Source organism: Eptesicus fuscus, chromosome 24, assembly GCF_027574615.1.
Source record: "Eptesicus fuscus isolate TK198812 chromosome 24, DD_ASM_mEF_20220401, whole genome shotgun sequence".
In the NCBI taxonomy this organism is placed as follows: Eukaryota; Metazoa; Chordata; class Mammalia; order Chiroptera; family Vespertilionidae; genus Eptesicus; species Eptesicus fuscus.
Genome location: NC_072496.1, coordinates 16,265,767 through 16,285,174, shown reverse-complemented (window position 1 = coordinate 16,285,174; position 19,408 = coordinate 16,265,767). Strand labels below are relative to the sequence as shown.

The 19,408-nt window shown below is 51.9% G+C and overlaps 2 protein-coding genes and 1 pseudogene across 4 annotated transcripts in view; 1 reads left to right on the top strand and 2 right to left on the bottom strand.

Annotated features, from left to right (window-relative positions):
- LOC103304282 (adiponectin receptor protein 1-like) overlaps positions 1-3,074 on the bottom strand; it is a 32,837-nt pseudogene extending 29,763 nt beyond the window's left edge.
- Positions 3,075-4,592: 1,518 nt separating this feature from the next.
- Positions 4,593-6,613, top strand: MIXL1 (Mix paired-like homeobox). The gene is made up of 2 exons (XM_054713165.1): positions 4,593-5,000; positions 6,314-6,613. Exons 1-2 carry the CDS (start codon positions 4,593-4,595, stop codon positions 6,611-6,613), a joined length of 708 nt encoding a protein of 235 aa, XP_054569140.1.
- Positions 6,614-13,775: 7,162 nt separating this feature from the next.
- LIN9 (lin-9 DREAM MuvB core complex component) overlaps positions 13,776-19,408 on the bottom strand; it is a 50,569-nt gene continuing 44,936 nt past the window's right edge. For 2 of the 3 annotated variants that reach the window (XM_028138531.2, XM_028138535.2), the window contains 3 exons: positions 15,974-16,153; positions 15,724-15,821; positions 13,778-15,169 (listed from right to left, as the gene is read on the bottom strand). In XM_028138531.2, coding sequence (XP_027994332.1) covers positions 15,064-15,169; positions 15,724-15,821; positions 15,974-16,153 — 384 coding nt within the window. In that variant the 3' untranslated portion in view covers positions 13,778-15,063. Of the gene's footprint in view, positions 15,170-15,723; positions 15,822-15,973; positions 16,154-19,408 lie in introns of all 3 variants that reach the window. The other variant, XM_054713092.1, reaches the window with a different exon arrangement.

Here is a 19,408-nt window from a genome sequence, read left to right as displayed (position 1 = left end):
CTCCGTCCTCGGCTGCCTGCTCCAGACAACACCGTTTCTGTGTCAAGCTGCTGCGTTCCCCGTGCATCTTGACCTATATTGACTGGCCTTCCCTCCTCACAGACAGCAGCTCTGAGGGTTGCCTTCTATCTCACCAATCCTCCCACTGCATCTATTTCAACAGGCGTGACCAAGTATAAATTCTGGCCAAAAGCAAATCCCCTGGGGGGCCGGGGAGCCCGGGGTGGGCGAGGGCCGTGCGAGGCTCACTGGGCTCTTCCGGAGTCGGCTCACTGCGGTGGGAGAAAGCACTCACGAGCCTCTGGGACATGCGCTTCAATCCCACAGCGCCTCTCTTTGGGGAAAATAACGTGCGATCGTTGCTTGTTAAGATATTGCCAAGGGCTGGGCGGGCCCTTTCCGCTGTCCAGCGTGGGATACAGGCAGAGAAGAAGCAACAAGCTGTTCGCTGTACGCGTGCGGCAGGGAAACTGAGTAAGGAACCTAGACGTGGCGTTCAGTGAAAAGCGCCCGACTTCACAGGCACCTGTCACGCCCACGAGGAGTGGAACTAACCTGAGTTTTGGGGGGACGCATCCGAGCCGTGGAGGACCTGCCGGGCTCACATCTGGCGAGCTACTGCTCAGCGCACAAGTCCCACGAGCACTGAGAAAGCCATGCCCGAGGCGAAGCAAACCTCTTCCTCAGGTTCATTCCGTTGCCTCCTCTGCTCCTGTTGTTAAAAATTGTTTCTTTTTAATCCAGATTTCATCAGTTTTCTCTCTAGTGTCCCTTTTTAAAATATATATATATTTTTTTTTTATTGATTTCAGAGAGGAAGGAAGAGGGAGAGAGAGGTAGAAACATCAATGATGAGGGAGAGTCACTGATGGGCTGCCTCCTGCACACCCCACACTGGGGATGGAGCCAGACCCCCGGGCATGTGTCCTGACCGGGACTCAAACCGTGACTCCTGGTTCATATGTTGACGCTCAACCCCTGAGCCACGCCGGCCGGGCACTAATATCCGTTTTGGGTAGGCCATGCCCAAGGCAAAGCAAATCCATTTTTCTCAGGTTCATTACATTGCCTCCTCTGCTCTTGTTTTTAAAAATTAATTGTTTCTGCCCTAACCGGTTTGGCTCAGTGGATAGAGCATCGGCCTGCGGACTGAAGGGTCCCAGGTTCGATTCCGGTCAAGGGCATGTACCTTGGTTGCGGGCACATCCCCAGTGGGAGGTGTGCAGGAGGCAGCTGATCGATGTTTCTCTCTCATCGATGTTTCTATCTCTCTGTCCCTCTCCCTTCCTCTCTGTAAAAAAATCAATAAAATATATTTTAAAAATAAATAATAAAAATAAAAATTGTTTCTTTTTAATCCAGATTTCATCAGTTTTCTCTCTAATGTCCTTTTTTAAAAAGAAATATATTTTTATTGATTTCAGAGAGGAAGAGAGAGGGAGAGAGAGATAGAAACATCAATGATGAGAGAGAATCATTGATCGGCTGCCTCCTGCACACCCCACTGGGAATTGAGCCCGAAACCCAGGCATGTGCCCTGACCAGGAATCAAACCGTGACCTCCTGGTTCATAGGTCGACGCTCAACCCCTGAGCCACGCCGGCCGGGCACTAATATCCGTTTTTGTTTTTTAAAGATCTGACTCTGAATCCCACATTGCATGCATTTAGTCATCAAAAAACTAGGTTTTAAAAATGTACTTATAACACTAATACATACATATGATTAAAAATAATAATAAAGGAGCACCAAAGGGAATAAAATAAAGCGTCTCTCTCAACCCTTCACTCGAATCCCAGCCCTGGGTTTCCACTCTTTCCTCACCAAGGGTATTTGTCAGGGACACACGATTAAAACTTCATTTTCAGCAAAAGGAGGAGAGAGGAGTAAGGCTGGGGTCTGTTTCAATGTAGAAGATTATAATGCCACACAAACTCCCAGGAAAAGCCATAAAAACATGCTTGTTTAGTTCGTTTGGATAATTATTATTATGCCACAAAGGAAATGCTGGGATTTCTTATCACCAGTTTAAAAGACAGAGAAACACTGTCATTCAAACTTGGTTAGATGTTTTTTGCCAAACCATCTCCAGTTCCCATGTGTGGCCAGGCCTTCACCATCTCGGCAGGTCCGAGTTTCGGGGCGCCCCAGTGAGCACAGCGGAGGGGCGAGACTTGGCCGGGGATCCTGGGGGATTCCCACACGGGCTGCAGAACCCGTGACCCTTGACCCTTGGCAGAGCTTCTGGGTTGCTGGACCATCCCTGGTGGTTAAACCTCAGCTGGCAGCCAGCAGCCAAGACCTCTGGCTTCCTGCGGGGCTTGGCTTCCTGGTCCCCATCACTATAGCAACAGAACTCAGGTCTGCCTAGATCTGGCTCCCTCACCACCACCGCAGGTGACTGGGAACCTAATGAGCCTCACACACACACACACTGGAGAGGGACAGGCCTTCACCTTCTACCTGACATGACAGGGAACTCAGCAGGGGCTTTGGAGTCATTGGGCCTGTCTAGATGGTCGATTATTTCCTGGTCTATAACATTGAGACACTCCCACTCTCTCTAAAAAACCAATGGGAGCCCTAACCGGTTTGGCTCAGTGGACAGAGCGTCCGCCTGCAGACTGAAGGGTCCCGGGTTCAATTCCAGCCAAGGGCACACGCCTGCGTTGGGGGCTCGTTCCCCAGTAGGGGGTGTGCAGGAGGCAGCCAATCAAGGATTCTCTCTCATCATTGATGTTTCTCTCTCTCTCTCCCTCTCCCTTCCTCTCTGAAATAAAGAAATATATGTTTTTTTCAAATCAATGGGAAGTCTCCTCAAGTGAGGACTGACAAATCTATACTAATAAAAGTCTAGGTGGTCATCATGCCCTGACGCCGTCACACTGTCACAATCCATCACCAGGGTCGGGGGGAGGCTTGACGCTGCATGCGAGACCTGGGGGGGGGCGGGTCCCGGCAGCTGCTCCCCGCAGCTTCCGCGGGGTTCCCGGAGGTGGGATCCCGGGCTCTGGCCTACCTCTTTGGGGCAATCCACCGAGGAGCCCCGGATGGGTGGGCAGGGCCTACCTCATTGGGGCGATAGATTGCGGGGCTCCCGCACTGTGAGAAGGCACAGGCCAGGCTGGGGGACATGCCCCCCTCCCCCCCGCGAGTGCACAAATTTTGTGTACCAGGCCACTAGTAAATAAATAAATTCACTGTAAAAAAAAAAAAAATGGGCACCAATACCTAACTCATAGAAACGCCCACAAGCACAGCCTAGCACAGGGGCACTTCGGAAACAGCCTGTGAGTGGATGAAAGAATGACCGCCCCCCATCCCATCCACCTTCTGCCTGAATGTCCCCACGGCCAGGCGGAGGCATAAGGAAGAAGGGAGGGGGGGGGGGGGGGGGAGGCGTGGGGGGAGGATGGGGGGAGCAGCAGGCTGAATGTCCGGCTGCCTCTCCGAGCCTCGAGCCCGGGGGCTGCGCAGGGCTCTGGGTCACAGTCCCGGACACCACACCGGAGGAGAGAGTCCAGCGCGGAGCTCCTCCCGCAGCCCCAAGAATGTCCCCCGGGGGCGGGGGGCATCCGAGCTCCTCCTGAGGTTGCCTCGGAGCATTCTAGAACCGAAGGCGGCAGGCCGGGGACCCTGAACGGCCCTCCCCACAGAGGCCTGAGGGTCACGGGCAGTGAGGGTGCGGGGAGATCGGCTCAGGTTCTGGGAGCCGGGAGCGGGGTGTGCGATCCTCTCCTCCCCGCAGTGGGTTCAGCGACAGCGGACTGAGCGGGGCGGGGGCGGGGGGCGCCGGGCAGACGCTCCGCAGACTCCGGGGAGAAGGGGGCCCTGTAATCCGGGAGGGGACGCAGGCACACACCGCCCCATCCTGCACCTCAGGACCGACGGGACCCTCCCAGGAGGCCCAGGGCGGAGGCGGGGGCCGGACATCCCCGGAGCCCGCACCGTCCTCCCCGGGACCGTCCGGAGCATCGCCTGGCGCCCCGGAAAGGCCCGTCCTGCGTTTGTGAACGCGACCCCGTTCTCCACCTGCGCCCCCGGGACCTGAGCCCCAGGCTGCAGGGGCGCCCCCTCCCCAGGCGTCGCTGCCCCTTCGCGCCCCTGTCTGCCCCCCTCCTCTGATCAGCATGTGGGGAGGCGGCGGTCGGCCGGCTGTTTGACCAGCCTGTCCGGGTCTGGCACGTGGCGGGGGGCAAACACGCCTTTGATGGCCCGCGGGGCGGCGGGAGAGAGAGGCCGGCCTGGCCCGGGGAGCGGGGACCGGGCCCCGGGGGGCGCTCTGCCGCTCCGGCCCCGCCGCCCCTCCCGGAGCAAACCTCCCGGGATGTTGATTGCGGTGCCGGCCGGCGGGGCGCATGGACGGAGGGGCCGGCGGGGGCTCCGGGCCCAAGTTCGCGCCTCCCCCCGCACCCCACGGTCGGCGGAAGTGGTTCCTCCCCCCGGTGTCTGGCGGGGCCGAGGGCGGGCTCACACCCCGAGGGCCACGGGCCTCCCTCCGTCCCGCTTTGATCGCGGCGCCCGCCCCGCCCCGGCCCCGGGGCCGTATAACTGCGGCCCTGGCCCTCGCGGGGCACCCGGGGTCGGCGGCGATGGCCACAGCGGGGTCCCGCCCGCTCCGGTTCGGGGCCAGCGCCGCGTTCCCCGCGTACCGGCCCGCGCACGGCGGGACCCTCTCGCCGCCTCCGGGCCCCGCCGCCGCCGCCCTGCTCCCCGCGCGCCCCTCGGGGCCCGGCCCGGATCGCTGCGCCCCGGCCTCCTTCCCCGGCTTCCTGGGGCGGGGCCCCGGGCCCTCCGCGCCGGCCCCCGACGGCCTGGGCCCGCCTGCGCCCCCCGAAGGCGCGGCCGCCCCGTCGGCGTCGCAGCGCCGCAAGCGCACGGCGTTCAGCCCGGAGCAGCTGCGGCTGCTGGAGCTGGTCTTCCGCCGGACCGCGTACCCCGACATCCACCTGCGCGAGCGCCTGGCCGCGCTCACCCTGCTGCCCGAGTCCAGGATCCAGGTGAGCGGGCGGCGGCCGCGGGGCTGCGGGGCGGGAGGTGGGGGGCGGAGAGAGCGGGGCGCGGGGCGGGGACCGCGGGGCTGCAGGGTTGGGTGCACGGGGCTGCGGGGACGGAGGGCAGGGGCTGCGGGGCTGGAGGTGGGGGGCGCGGGGCGGAGGGCGCGGGGCGGAGGGCTGGCAGCGGGGTTCCCAGGGCAGCACCGCGCCGCTCCCTTGCCGGGCTGTCGGCAGTGACTCCCCCGGGCCCCCGCGTCCCGGTGTCATCGGGGACCTGTCCGCGCCCCCGCGGCGGGCCTTGGGGCCGGAACGGAGGGACCGGGTGTGGATGTGACAGCGAGGCCCCAGGAGGCGGCCGCCCCTGAGACAGAAGGGCCGTCCTGGGCGCGGGCGGGCGGCGGGGCGTCTCCGCACTTTTCCCGGGAAAGAGGGCGATGGCACAGGCGGGGCTCCCTCTGGGGAGAGGCCAGAGGGCGGGCTGAGCCACAGGTCACCGCGGGCCTGGCCACTGCCCCGCAGGGCCTCGTCTGGAATCCGGGGGCCAAGGACGGAGCGTTTTGGGGTAACGCTGGGAGCCCCTGAGCTGGTCACAGGTTGAGAATTCTGGTCCCTGAGAGGGTCCCGGGGCCCGTGCGCTGCGGCCTCCCCTGGGCGCCGGCCCCGGCAGGAGCGCTCCCCGCGGGGAGGGCGGGGGGAGAGGGTGTCTGGGGCGCCCCGGCTCCCCAAGCGGCGCACCCGCAGGACCTGCCGGGAGAGCAGGGGGGCGCCCACCGGGCACCCCGTCCCTGACTCACTGACAAGGAGCACACGCACCTTCAGAGCCGGTGTTCGGCGTTATTTGAGCATCGGCCGCCTTTGCGCACAGCAGGTCTCCCTCCCAGACTCCGTGCGGCTTCTGTTTGGTCCCCGCGGGGAGGAGCCGGCCGCTGCCGGGACGCGGGACCAGCCCTGGGGCAGTCGGGCCCGGACTCACCGCCCCGGCCCCCGGGCTCACCGCCTCGCCCCCCGGGCTCACCGCCCCGCCCCCCGGGCTCACCGCCCCGGCCCCCGGGCTCACCGCCCCCCCGGCCCCCGGCTCACCGCCCCGGCCCCGGCCCCGGGCTCACCACCCCGGCCCGGGCTCACCGCCTGGCCCCCGGGCTCACCGCCCCGGCCCCGGGCTCACCGCCCCGGCCCCCGGGCTCACCGCCTCGCCCCCCGGGCTCACCGCCCCGGCCCCGGCCCCGGACTCACCGCCCCGGCCCCCGGGCTCACCGCCCCGGCCCCCGGGCTCACCGCCCCGGCCCCGGCCCCGGGCTCACCGCCTCGCCCCGCAGGTGTGGTTCCAGAACCGGCGCGCCAAGTCGCGGCGCCAGAGCGGGAAGTCCCTGCCGCCCGCAGCCCGGCCCGCGCTCCTCGCCCACCCCGCGGCCCCCGGAACCGGCACCGGCACCGGCACCGGCACCGGAGCGCCGTGCTTGAAGCCGCAGCCGCCTCTCCAGGTCGATGTGAACTGCCTGCCCTCGGACCCCGGCTCCCGAGGCCCGAACTGCGAACCCTGCGCGCTCCCCGAGGACATGGCCTCCGAGCTGGGCTCCTGGGAGGGGCACCTGCTCTCCGCCTTCGGCAGCTCGTGAGGAGCCTGGAACCCAGGACACACCGGAGCAGGCAGCCCGGCAGCCCGGAGACACCGGGCCTGGCCTCTGGCCTCAGGTTGAGGACACCCACCTTCATCTCGGTGACCGTCATCTGTCACCTGGGCGGCTCCGCCCTTTGCCTCGAAGCTCCGCCCAGGCCCAGGTTTTCTCTGGGCCCCCCGCCCCCCCCCTCTCCCCCTCCCCCCGAGTTCTGGCTTCATCTCCACCTGGACATCTATCTCCAGATCGGCACGTCCACTTCGGTCTCCGTCCCTGCTCACTCCTCGCCAGGCCTGTTCTTTAGATCGGTTTTCAGAACGCAGTCTCTTCTTCGCAGGATGCCTCGGCCGGATTCCGGTCCCTTTCTGCCTGACAACCGCCCTCCTCTCCTGCTTCCTCCAGGGTTTATGCCTTAAACTCCACCTCCTCCAGCCTCACCTGTCACCCAGCCTCCCCCTGTCACCCAGGCTCAGCCTCCCCTGTCACCCAGGCTCAGCCTCCCCCTGTCACCCAGGCTCAGCCTCACCTGTCACCCAGCCTCCCCCTGTCACCCAGGCTCAGCCTCACCTGTCACCCAGGCTCAGCCTCCCCCTGTCACCCAGGCTCAGCCTCCCCCTGTCACCCAGGCTCAGCCTCACCTGTCACCCAGGCTCAGCCTCACCTGTCACCCAGGCTCAGCCTCACCTGTCACCCAGCCTCCCCCTGTCACCAGGCTCAGCCTCACCTGTCACCCAGGCTCAGCCTCACCTGTCACCCAGCCTCCCCCAGTCACCCAGGCTCAGCTTCACCTGTCACCCAGGCTCACCCTGTCACCCAGGCTCAGCCTCACCTGTCACCCAGGCTCACCCTGTCACCCAGGCTCAGCCTCACCTGTCACCCAGGCTCAGCCTCACCTGTCACCCAGGCTCAGCCTCACCCTGTCACCCAGGCTCAGCCTCACCTGTCACCCAGGCTCAGCCTCACCTGTCACCCAGGCTCAGCCTCCCCGTCACCCAGGCTCAGCCTCACCTGTCACCCAGGCTCAGCCTCCCCGTCACCCAGGCTCAGCCTCACCTGTCACCCAGGCTCAGCCTCCCCCTGTCACCCAGGCTCAGCCTCACCTGTCACCCAGGTTCAGCCTCGCCTGTCACCCAGGCTCAGCCTCACCTGTCACCCAGGCTCAGCCTCACCTGTCACCCAGGCGCGCTGCTTCCTGTCCGGCCGCCTCTCCGCACGCAGTGGTAGCTCCCAGGACTCTGTCCAGGCTGTCCCCGAGCTCCCTGAGTCTAGGTTCTCAGCTTCTAAAACCACCCTCTTTAGATGCGATGGGTAAACTGCAAAGTGGGAGTACACCTTGGACTGCTGAATCAAACACAGAGTTTTGTGCGTGGTTTTTAAAATTGTTAAGACGAGTGTCAACTACTTCACAATTTAACAAACAGATCTCTGATTGTAAAAACTCAATGTATAGGTTTTTTTAAGTAAAGCTAAAAGTTGTTTAGAAAAAGAAAATTACTGCAAAATGAATAAGATTTAAACATTCTCAGAATCAAATTAAAATAACTATAAAAAAAAGTTAATTGACTAAACTCACGCACCCAAAAGATAATAAAACGACATGTGTAAAAGTAAAAAAAAAAAGTACTCGCTCTAGAAACTGCTACCAAATTATAAAAACCTCCCGTTACCCTCCCAGACTACTGCCCCCCATAACCCACCACGCAGTCGCGCAGATCTCAGGGTCACCCACCCACAGTTATGCCGCCGTCTCAGACACTCCCTTCTGTTGTTGGAACCAAACAAATACCTCTTTCCAACCCTGGAGACCCCTTCTTTCTGAAGCCGGAAACTTTCCGTAATCCGATCTCATCCTGTCACTTCCATTGCTCCAACAGTAGTCACCCTCAGCACTTGTTACTGCGGCTGTGCCACCTTCCTGGGTTAGTGAATGTCTCCCACAACGTTTCACTGTGATTCTACTGAAATGCATTCTGGCCGTTAGACAGCGTTTTGCTGCTCAGGTGATCAGTATACATCACGTGACCATGGAAAGCATTTCGAAAAGAGAAAAGTCTCTGCAAATGCGGTTTCAGCCGGGAATCTTGTGTCCGCAGGCCGCTGCGCTGAGAGGTTTAAGTTGGTTAAAAACATACCTTTGGCCGAAACTGGTTTGGCTCAGTGGATAGAGCGTCGGCCTGCAGACTGAAAGGTCCCAGGTTCAATTCCGTCAAGGGCACATACATTGGTTGCGGGCACATCCCCAGTGGGAGGTGTGCAGGAGGCAGCTGATCAATGTTTCTAGCTTTCTATCCCTCTCCCTTCCTCTCTATAAAAAAATCAATAAAATATATATTTTTTAAAAACATATCTTTGGCTTGTTCAAAGTTTAATCACATGAGTTTTTCGCTTCAGGAGATTTCTCTTTCCCAATTTACATATTAAGAATGTATGTAAATGACTGTTTCTAAGTTAGCCTGAGATAAATTATTGTTTTAATATTTTGAGGGTTTTCAAATTCCTGAGGGCCAAAGGAAACTGAATGAGGGAACCAGAGATGAGGTTTCCTTGTAGACTGCGCTTTGGAGAAAGCTAGAGAGAAATCGGGGCCAGGGCTCCAAGGCCAGGGCCAGGACTCGTGATTGCGGCTACTGGAAGCGTCTGAGCTAGGTGCCATGTCCTAGAGATTTGCATGCCGCTGCCCTAATATTCACAGAGGTATTATTCAAGTGGCTTGCACTTCCCAGAGTTCCAAATCCACTGCCAAGAGCAACAAGGAGATAGTGCAGGCTTTAGTAGAAACGTGACTTCTGAACCGAGAAACTATCTGAAGCCACAATGAGATGATCACATGGCGATGATCATGTTAAGCGCTGGCTCTGTGCCAGGCCGTGTGCTCAGGGCCCTGGCGGGGTAGCCAGAGCTGAGAGCTCCCTTCACAGTGACTGGGAGATGGTGACATGGCCAAATGAGACACATTCACTGAAAGACATAGCACTTTGAACTTACAGTCCACCAAGGCTCACATCTGAAAGTAAACCTTGCTGCAGACTGGGGCAGCCACTGTAGAGAACAGCATGGAGTTTCCTCAAAAAACTAAAAATGGAACTTCCATTTGACCCAGTGATCCCACTTCTAGGACTATAACCCCAGAAACTAGAAACACCAATCAGAAAGGACATATGCACCCCTATATTCATAGCAGCACAATTCACCATAGCTAAGATTTGGAAACAGCCTAAGTGTCCATCAGCAGGTGAGTGGATTAAAAAACTTGTACTACGCTGCTGTAAAAAGGAAGGAATTCTTACCATTCGCAACAGCATGGATGGACCTGGAGAGCATTATGCTAAGTGAAATAAGCCAGACAGAGAAAGATAAATATCACATCTCACTCATTTATGGATTATAATGAACAACATAAACTGATGAACAAAAACAGATCCAGAGACACAGAAGCATCAATCAGTCCGTCAAACCTCAGAGGGAAGGTAGGGGAGGGTGGGGGTAAGAGGGAGAGATCAACCAAAGGACATATGTATGCATGCATATAAGCCTGACCAATGGACACAGACAGCAGGGGGTGAGGGCATGAGTGAGGGGTGAGGGGGCAATTGGGCGATAAGGACACATATGTAATACCTTAATCAATAAAGAAAAAACAAAACATGTATTCCAAGTGTTTCAAACACATTCCTAAACATTTCCCAGCTCTGTCAATATGAATTCCAAGTGTTTTATAGATTTTCATAGTTTTCTAAGCTCTTTTTTTAAAAAAATTTATTTTATTGATTTTTTACAGAGAGGAAGAGAGAGGGATAGAGAGTTAGAAACATCGGCGAGAGAGGAACATAGATCAGCCGCCTCCTGCACACCCCCCACTGGGGATGTGCCCGCAACCAAGGTATGTGCCCTCGACCGGAATCAAACCTGGGACCTTTCAGTCTGCAGGCCGACGCTCTATCCACTGAGCCAAACCAGTTTCGGCTTCTAAGCTCTTTAAATGAGAATTCTAAATGTTTAAACCACTTTCTTACATATATCCTAGCACTTTCAGTGTGAAAAATAAAAATAAAACCAAAAAAAAAAAAAACATTGTAATTAGCTTATTAACTGTATTATTATTGCATTTATGTTGTTATGTTGTTTTCTCCAGGAAACGATTTAAAGAATTTTGTTACATTTTTAATCTTTAAAAATTGTGGGATCTTCTAGTCTGCACCTCTTTCAAACTCGTAAGAGATCCTATCTGTTAAATGTGTCACAGGCATTATATGTTTAGTCCTCACAAATGCCAAATAAGGTCGGGACTATTATTTTCAAGATCAAAAAACTTAATTCAAGTAACGGTTCACAACCACAAAGGACAGCTGGGACTCGAACCTAAAACTGACTCAGTCCACATTAATCCACTCTCATACAATGCCTCCTACTGGCCTGGCCTTTTTAATCCAGACTAGTGATAACATCAAAGGTTTAAAGGGAACCCCTCATCAGAATCTCTGTATCTGATTACTTTCAACGCAATCATCATGAAAGACCATACTTTTATTCTGGTGGCACTCCCGTTGCTCAGAGCTCTTTTGAAGCTCTTATTTGTTCATTCATTTCACAAATATTCGGTGCCTATGAACAGATGCTCTACCAGGGCCTGGAAATAAATGAGGAGAAAAGCAGAGTCCTTCCCCTCACTGAGCAAAGGCAGTATGGACTCAAAAGCAATGTGAAATGGCCCTGACCAGTTTGGCTCAGTGGATGGAGCATGGGCCTGCAGAGTGAAGGGTCCCAGGTTCGATTCCGGTCAAGGGCATGTACCTGGTTGCAGGCACATCCCCAGTAGGGGGAGTGCAGGAAGCAGCTGATATAGGTTTCTCTCTAATCGATGTTTCTGGCTCTCTCCCCCTCTCCCTTCCTCTCTGTAAAAAATCAATTAAAAAAAAAAAGCATATGTGATACCTTAATCAATAAAGAAATTAATAAAAATAAATAAAAATAAAAGCAATGTGAAATGGCCAACATGCTGGAGGAAAGGTGCTTGAAGGCTGAGGATGTGTTGCAGTCGAGGGAAGCTTTTGAGAACGTGATGCTGAAGGTAAGACCTGTAGGGTGACAGGTGACCGAGGTGACGAAGAGAGTATCGAAGCCGGCACCGCATGCGCTCTGCCCTAGGGAGTCAGGTGTAGGACTGGCAAGTGGGGAGGGCGGGCCAGGTCATGCACGGCTTTGCAGGTCTTGTAAGAATTCTGCATTTGTCCTGAGAGCCCTAGGGCTTTAGATGGGGACATGACCAATTCCGCATTTTACAAATATCACTTAACGGTGGCTGCGTTCGAGGAGGGCTGAGCGAACACTGACCTGCGTGCCAGGCTAGGGAGGACAGCGGGGGTGGGAGTTGTACTGATAATGAATATGGAGAACGGTGCATGAATTCGAGGGACAATATGTAATAGGCAAATCTTTTGGTAGATTCTGAATGGTAGCAAGTGACTCTGATTTTTAAACTAACGAAGTAATTAAGAACCAAATCTAACACATGGTATGCTTACTTCTTCCCTCACCCTGGCTGTGACAGCTTTCTTTAGAGCTCCAGAGAGGCGCTAGGCAGGGGCAGCATCATTCAAAGTGATGCTCAGAGACCCAAAATGACTGCTTTGGATTACACGGATTTCCTCTTCCCTAAACAGAAATAAAATTCAAATACATTCTTAGCACCGGTCCTGCCGTCCACATGATGGCACTGAAAGACAACAGCACTTCACTATGTGCAAAATGAGGTATACTTGAAGTGTGACCAGTGAGCCTTCAGAAATGTCAGGTGTAAAATGTATGCCTGCCTGCTGTGGCTCATTGTTTGACCATCGACCCCAGAACCAAGAGGTCGCCGGTTTGATTCCTGGTCAGGTTGTGGGCTCCATCTCCAGTGTGGGGCGTGCAGGAGGCAGCCAATCAATGACTTTCTCTTATCATTGTTTTTTCTCTCACCCTCTCCCTTCCTCTCTAAAATCAATAAAAATATTTTTAATGTAGAAAATCCTTACCTTATGCTAGGCAGAATACATTAAAGTGACATTTCACTCGGTCTATATGAGCCAAGTGACTTACTTGCTTAGTGTTTTCCTCAGTGATTTCCTCAGGAATGGGAAAAACTCCTCCTTAAAGTAGGATTGGATGGTTTTATTATTCAGAACACGTTAGTAATTAATCTGTACTGTTTCCCCTAAAAATAAAATTTGGTATTATAATTCCTTAAAACTTCTTAAAAAGAAGGAATACTTATCAACTTATATTAAACTAGAGGCCCGGTGCATAAAATTCGTGCATGGGGGGGTGGGTGTGGAGGGGTGTCCCTCAGCCAGCCTGCACCGTCTACAATCTAGGACCCTTCGAGGGATGCCTGACTGCCCTCTCACAATCCAGGACTGCTGGCTCCCAACCGCTCGCCTGCCTGCCTGCCTGATTGCCCCTAACTGCTTCTGCCTGCCAGCTTGATCACCCTCTAACCACTCCCCTGCCAGCCTGATCAACGCCTAACTGCTCCCCTGCCATCCCGATTGCTCCTAACTGCCCTCCCCTGCCGACCAGGTCACCCCCAACTGCCCTCCCTTGCCAGTCTGGTCGCCCCTAACTCCCCTCCCCTGCAGGCCTGGTTGCCCCCAACTGCCCTCCCTTGCAGGTCTGGTCACTCCCAACTGCCCTCCCCTGCTGGCCCAGTCACCCCTAATTGCCCTCCCCTCCAGGCCTGGTTTCCCCCAATTGCTCTCCCCTGCTGGCCTGGTCCCCCCCAACTGCCCTCCCCTACAGGCATAGTTGCCCCCAACTGCCCTCCCCTGCAGGCCTGGTCCCCCCCAACTGCCCTCCCCTACAGGCCTGTGTCTCCCCAACTGTCCTCCCCTGTAGGTCCGGTCACCCCTAACTGCCCTCCCCTGTAGGCCTGATTGCCCCCAACTGCCCTCCCTTGCAGGCCTGGTTCCCCCCAACTGCCCTCCTCTGCCAGCCCAGTCACCCCTAACTGCCCTTTCCTGCCAGCCATCTTGTGGCAGCCATATTGTGTCCACATGGGGGTGGCCATCTTGTGTGTTGGAGTGACAGTAATTTGCATATTACCCTTTTATTAGATAGATAGGATGAAAATGTAGACATATTAATTTTCATAGATCAATTTATTTAGAATTACAAATATTAAGAATAAAAGATTTATGCTTTTCTTAATTAACATAACAGTTGAGCTAAATATAAACTCTGCACTAAAGTTCTGCAGTGGCACAGAATATGGAAGCATTTTTAAACTATACAAAAATTTAAAATGGAAAATAATTCATTTTTTTTTATACATTAATATATAAAAGCCTCATTTTATGAGACATCTAAAAGAATTAAAGCCACTTCTACAGCTATATCTTAAATCCCAAATCTGAAAACAATTTATTATATTTTGACTTTATAATATTCTATATTAAAACAGAGAATTCCAAATACACTTTTTACAAGATTAATATTTTAGGATTTTCTTTAAAAAAACAAAACAAAAAAAACAAAACCACAACCAAATACAAACCTTTTCTCTGTATTTCACAGCGCGGGTGTTGTTTTCCTTATAAAATCTTTTTACTTTATAAATGGTATATTGTGGATTTTAACCAGTAATTTGGTCTAAAAGTTGTGCAAATAAACAAAAAATATGAAAATAGTGTGTTATCAGTCTTTTCTTTTTTAATAAATCTCATAACAATAGCACTTTTTGCCCTGAATTGACGGGGAAAGACATGACATGCCAAATCCACTTGCTGAGATTCAGCATTTTGCAAGTAATGCTTTTTTCCTGCTCCTTCATTTTCTTTCAACAGACAAACAACAAAGGTTTCTTTTATAAATTATGATAAATTAAAATATTTATTATTATAAAATGATCTACAGAACCATGTCACATTGCAAGTATATACTAGATATACCAGCACAGTCTGTTTCCCATCCATCTTCCAGTGCTTCCTTCCCTCGAGGCTTCCCATAGCTCGTATGTTCTCTGAAGACTGAGGTGGTGACGGACTAATGAACTGGAGTTGCCGTTTTCCAGATGCAGTTCCCACATGGCCACACGTGTGCACAAGACCGCTTCTCCATGTTCTCCGCTACAGCTGTCTGCACGTGTACATTAATGCGAATTCATGCACATTAAAAAATGGCCAATGCATTCCTCCATGGAAGTATGTTCAGACATTTCCAGTTTAAAAACTACTTGCTAATAATCATATGTAATACAAGCAATGCTCCTGCAGCTGAATAATAAAAGAAAAATAAATATACTGATGGTCAGCAATGCTGGTTTCAGAAGCAGTACAGTATATTAAAATGCCTTATTTGGAGATATAAGTTTCCCTTGTTTCCCAGCAGCTAGGTGATTTGGTGTTGGAAGCCTATATGAAGGAAAAGAACTTCTCGAAAACAATGTCCTATGCAGTTGGCATAATTAAATCTGCTCAGTCTCTGTTGGTGTTATTTTCTGCAAAGGCATGTAAGTTTCCCATCTGGCTCAGGCCGCTCTGAATATGTGCAACGTGGATTTCTACATTATTCTGAAAGCAACTAAAGAAAGAAGAAACATGGTTAACTGCTGTATTTCATAATATTAAAAACAATTTTTTTAAAAAGGAAAATTGCTAAGAAAATTAGGAAATAGCTAAGATAAGGATTATTAGCCCTAATTCTATGTCAGCACTAACTGAAAGCCCAGGAGTGACGGCAAGAGCACGAGCCCCGTGGACCAGGCTCTCCCTGCCTCTCTGCTGAGCCTCCACGCTAAACCAAACCGAGCCTGGCCGGCGTGGCTCAGTGGTTGAGCGTGGACCCATGATCCAGGTGGTCAGCGGTCCAATTCCCCCTCTCTCTTCCCCTCATAAATCAATAAAAATCTATTTTTTAAAAAACCGAAATATATGTTTTCTAATTCCTTTATATAAAAATTCCACGTGAAGTTTCTATTCTATCAATAGACTGGATATAACTGAAAAGCTCTTTTACAATTTATTTAAAGAATACAAAGTATGTAAGTACTTCACAAATACGCATAATTCTTCAAACTAGTACTGGGAATCACTGAATTTAATATAAAAATGATTAGGGTACATCTAATGAATTACCTGATATTAGAAACATCTATTGTACTCTTGATATCATTCAATGAATCTGTAAGTGATTTGAATTCAAAGGAATTCAGGTCTCCTCCTTCTGCTAGACACTAAAAGGAAAAAATATTTCAAAGTTTAATTTATAGTTCAACTACAGACAAAAAAATGCCCGATCTAATCTATGTATTATAATTTTTTAGCAACAAATTAGCATAGTCCATTTAGGTGTCGATATTAAGGAAACATTTTCTCCGAAATTTACCTTAATTTGTAATAAAATAGCTGTAAGCCTGGAGATGAGGTCGGTCAGGTTTTTATTTTCAACACAGGGCTGCCCTGCGGAGGAATTCGCATGCCGCACGATTTCCTGCGCCTCCTCCTCACACCGCCGTCTCATGTCTGTGGGCTGGTCTGCAGGCTGCAGCCCCTGATCCGGAGCAAGCTGGACACGAGGATGACACGTCAGATGCACGTTCACAAAGCCATGTCATTTGTGTCCTTGTGCTGTTTTCAGATTTGGATTTTTACAAAACTAGCATTTATGACAAAAATCACGTGCACTCTTACCTAAGAAGTCTTTTTCTCCTATAACAGTTCTCTAAAGAAAATAAAGCAAAAACTCTAGATAACCTTTTACCCAGATTCACTCATTGGTTATGGCTTATTGCATTTGACTTAATGTTTGATCTCTCTCTGTTTGTGTATATATAATTCTTTTCCCTTATACTTTTTATCCCTAAATACTCATTATTTCCTTAGTACAAGGATGTTCTCTTACTTAAGAATAGTGCAGTTGCCCTAGCCAGTTTGGTTCAGTGGATAGAGCATCTGCCTGTGGACTGAAGGGTCCTGGGTTTGATTCCGGTCAAGGGCACATGCCCAGGCTGCAGGCTCAATCCCCAGTGAGGGCCATGCAGAAGGCAACCAATCAATGATTCCCTCTCATCATTGATGTTTTTCTCTCCTCCTCACCCTTCGTCTCTGAAATCGATAAAAAATACTTTTTTAAAAAAGAATAGTCCAGGAAATTTAACATTGATATAATTCCATTTTCTTTCTTTTTTTTTTATAATTCCATTTTCTAATAGTCCATATTCAAATTTCTTAATTGACTCAATGATGTCTTACACATAGCTGTTTTCCCCCTGAATGCATTTGGTTATCATGTCCCTTTAGATTCCTTTATATCATGACCTTGATATTTCCGAAGAGTACCAGCCAATTACTTTGTATAACATCCCTCAATGTGGTTTGTCTGTTTCCTCATGACTACACTGAGGTTACGCAGTTTGGGCAGGAATACCACAACGTGATGCTACTTCTCTGAGAATCGTGACTGGGAGGCACCGGAAGGTGGCCTGTCCCATTACTGTGATGTTATCTGATCACTTGGCTAAGGTAGTTAAGTGTCTGCAGATTTCCCCAAAGTAAAGGATTTGCCCCTTAGTAATTAATAAGTATCTGTGAAGAGATATTGTGAGGCTTTGTAAAGATTATGTTCCTCATCAAACTTTTACCCACTAGTTTTAGCATCTATTGATGATTCTCATCTTTCCCAAATAGTACTATGATAGTTGACAAATGGTGTCTTTCTCATTCTTATCATTCCTTCTACGTTTATTGATATTTTACTATTGAGAATTTTTCCTTAAGAAATAATATTAGTGGACTCATGGATCTTACTTTATTCAGTGGGTTATAATTTCTTACTATAATTTACTTATGCTGAAGCTCAAATTGCCCCAGATTTGACCAGCAGGGATCCTGTTGAGATGGTCCCTTTTGCTATGTCCCCATAATCTGGGGGCACGTTTTACTTCCCTGACACAATAAGATGGTCTGGGCTCATCTCCCACATTCTCTGCCCCAGCTCTGGGATCAGGCTCTTTTCCACAGAGTGCTGCTTCCTTTTATTGAAGAGCTGTGTATAGTCACTGAGATTTGGATGCTGGGTATGCTCAGTGCTATCAGGGTGTCATAGCTGTAGGTTCTCTCAGCACACATCCACACTTACTTATACCCATATTATAAAAATAAAATGAAATTTCTAGTGATTGAGAGAAACCAAGATGGCGGCATAAGGTAAACACCTAATTGTTGCCTGCCACAACAATTTTGAAACTACAACTGGAAAACAGAGCGCACACCGTCCAGAACCACCGGAAAGCTGGCAGAGTGGAAAACCTACAACTAGAGAAAAACAGAGAGGGGGACGCTGAGCCTCAGGAGCTGTGGAGGTGCGGAGATCTGTGAGCGCAGAGAGGGCGGGCGGCTGAATACGCGGCAGGCTTGCTCGCAGCGCGCAGAGAGGGAGGGCAGCAGACGCTGCGTGGCGAGCTTTCTCGTTTGGGAGAAAAACAAAACCTCCCGACTGCACTGAAATCCAGCTGTGGTCGGGGAGAAACTGGGCTGTTTGGCAGCGGGCGAGGCTCGAAAGCTGCCTTCTCTCAGAGGTGCACAGCCATTGATTAGGGCACAGAGAAACCGCCCCTCTTAGGGCGGCGCGGACGGAAACCAAGTTTGTCTGCGCCACCCTGAGACTCCACCCCATCCAAGCTGAGCACAGCCCTCCCAGTGACTGGATTTCTCGTTCGGGAGAAAAACAAAACCTCCGGTCTGCACTGAAATCCAGCCCCAGCTGGGGAGAAACTGGTCTGTTAGGCAGCGGGAGAGGCTCGAAAGCTGCCTTCTCTCAGAGGCGCGCAGTCATTAATTCGGGCATGGAGAAACCGCCCCTCTTAGGGCAGAGCAGACGGGAAACCAAAGCTTGTCTGCGCCACCCTGAGACTCCGCCCCATCCAAGCTACAGAAGCTCTCCCAGCGGAGACACTGCTGATCCTCACAGCCAACTGGCTTGGAGATCAACTCCCGCCAGTGATACCAACAATCCCAACCACTCTGAACTCCAGTTTCTGGGGACACGCGGGGGATCCAGATGCCTACGGGACTCTCGGCCAGTCGGAGAGTGAGAGTGACTTTTCTGTCGGTGTGGAAGACACCAGATTTCAACCACTCTCATAAGGGACACATTCAAGAGGCAGACTCAGTGAGCACCAAAGCCCTACTGTGTCTCCAGCACAGCAATTCTTCTGTTATAGACACAGCAGGCCCTCACAACCAATTGGACCGGAGGTCAATTCCTCCCAGTGTACCAACAGCAATAAAGGCTTTTAACTACACCAAGACTTTCCACTCAGCCCACAAAGGGGAGTACCAAGAGCGACCACCTAGGGTGATTGGGGAAGCTGAGCTACCTGCCCCTATAGGTCACCGACCACACAAAGCCACTCCATCAACACAGGGAGGCAGCCAAAATGTGGAGACATCAAAGTATGTCACAAGTAGGAGAGATAGATGAACGCAAACTAATGGACAACACAGTGTTCAGAACCATATTTATAAGGTTACTCAAGAATCTTCTAAAAACCGCTGAGAAACTTGAAGAGACCTTCAAGGACCTAAATGAGAATACCAAAAAAATAGAAAAGGACCATTCAGAAATTATGCATACACTGTCTGAAATAAAGAATATACAGAGTAGACCACCGCACCCGAAGAGTCAAACCAAAGATCTGGAATATGAGGAAGAAAATAAACACCCAACCAGAGAGGCGGAAAGAAAGAAGAATCCAAAAGTGTGAGGATAGCATAAGGAGCCTCCGGGATGGCTTTAAGCGTACCAATATCCGAATTTTTG

Excerpts from the sequence above, each read along its gene's own strand:
- MIXL1 (XM_054713165.1), top strand. The coding sequence starts at position 4,593 with ATGGCCACAGCGGGGTCCCGCCCGCTCCGGTTCGGGGCCAGCGCCGCG. Across the intron at positions 5,001-6,313 it reads TGCCCGAGTCCAGGATCCAG|GTGTGGTTCCAGAACCGGCG; the intron begins GTGAGCGGGCGG and ends CTCGCCCCGCAG.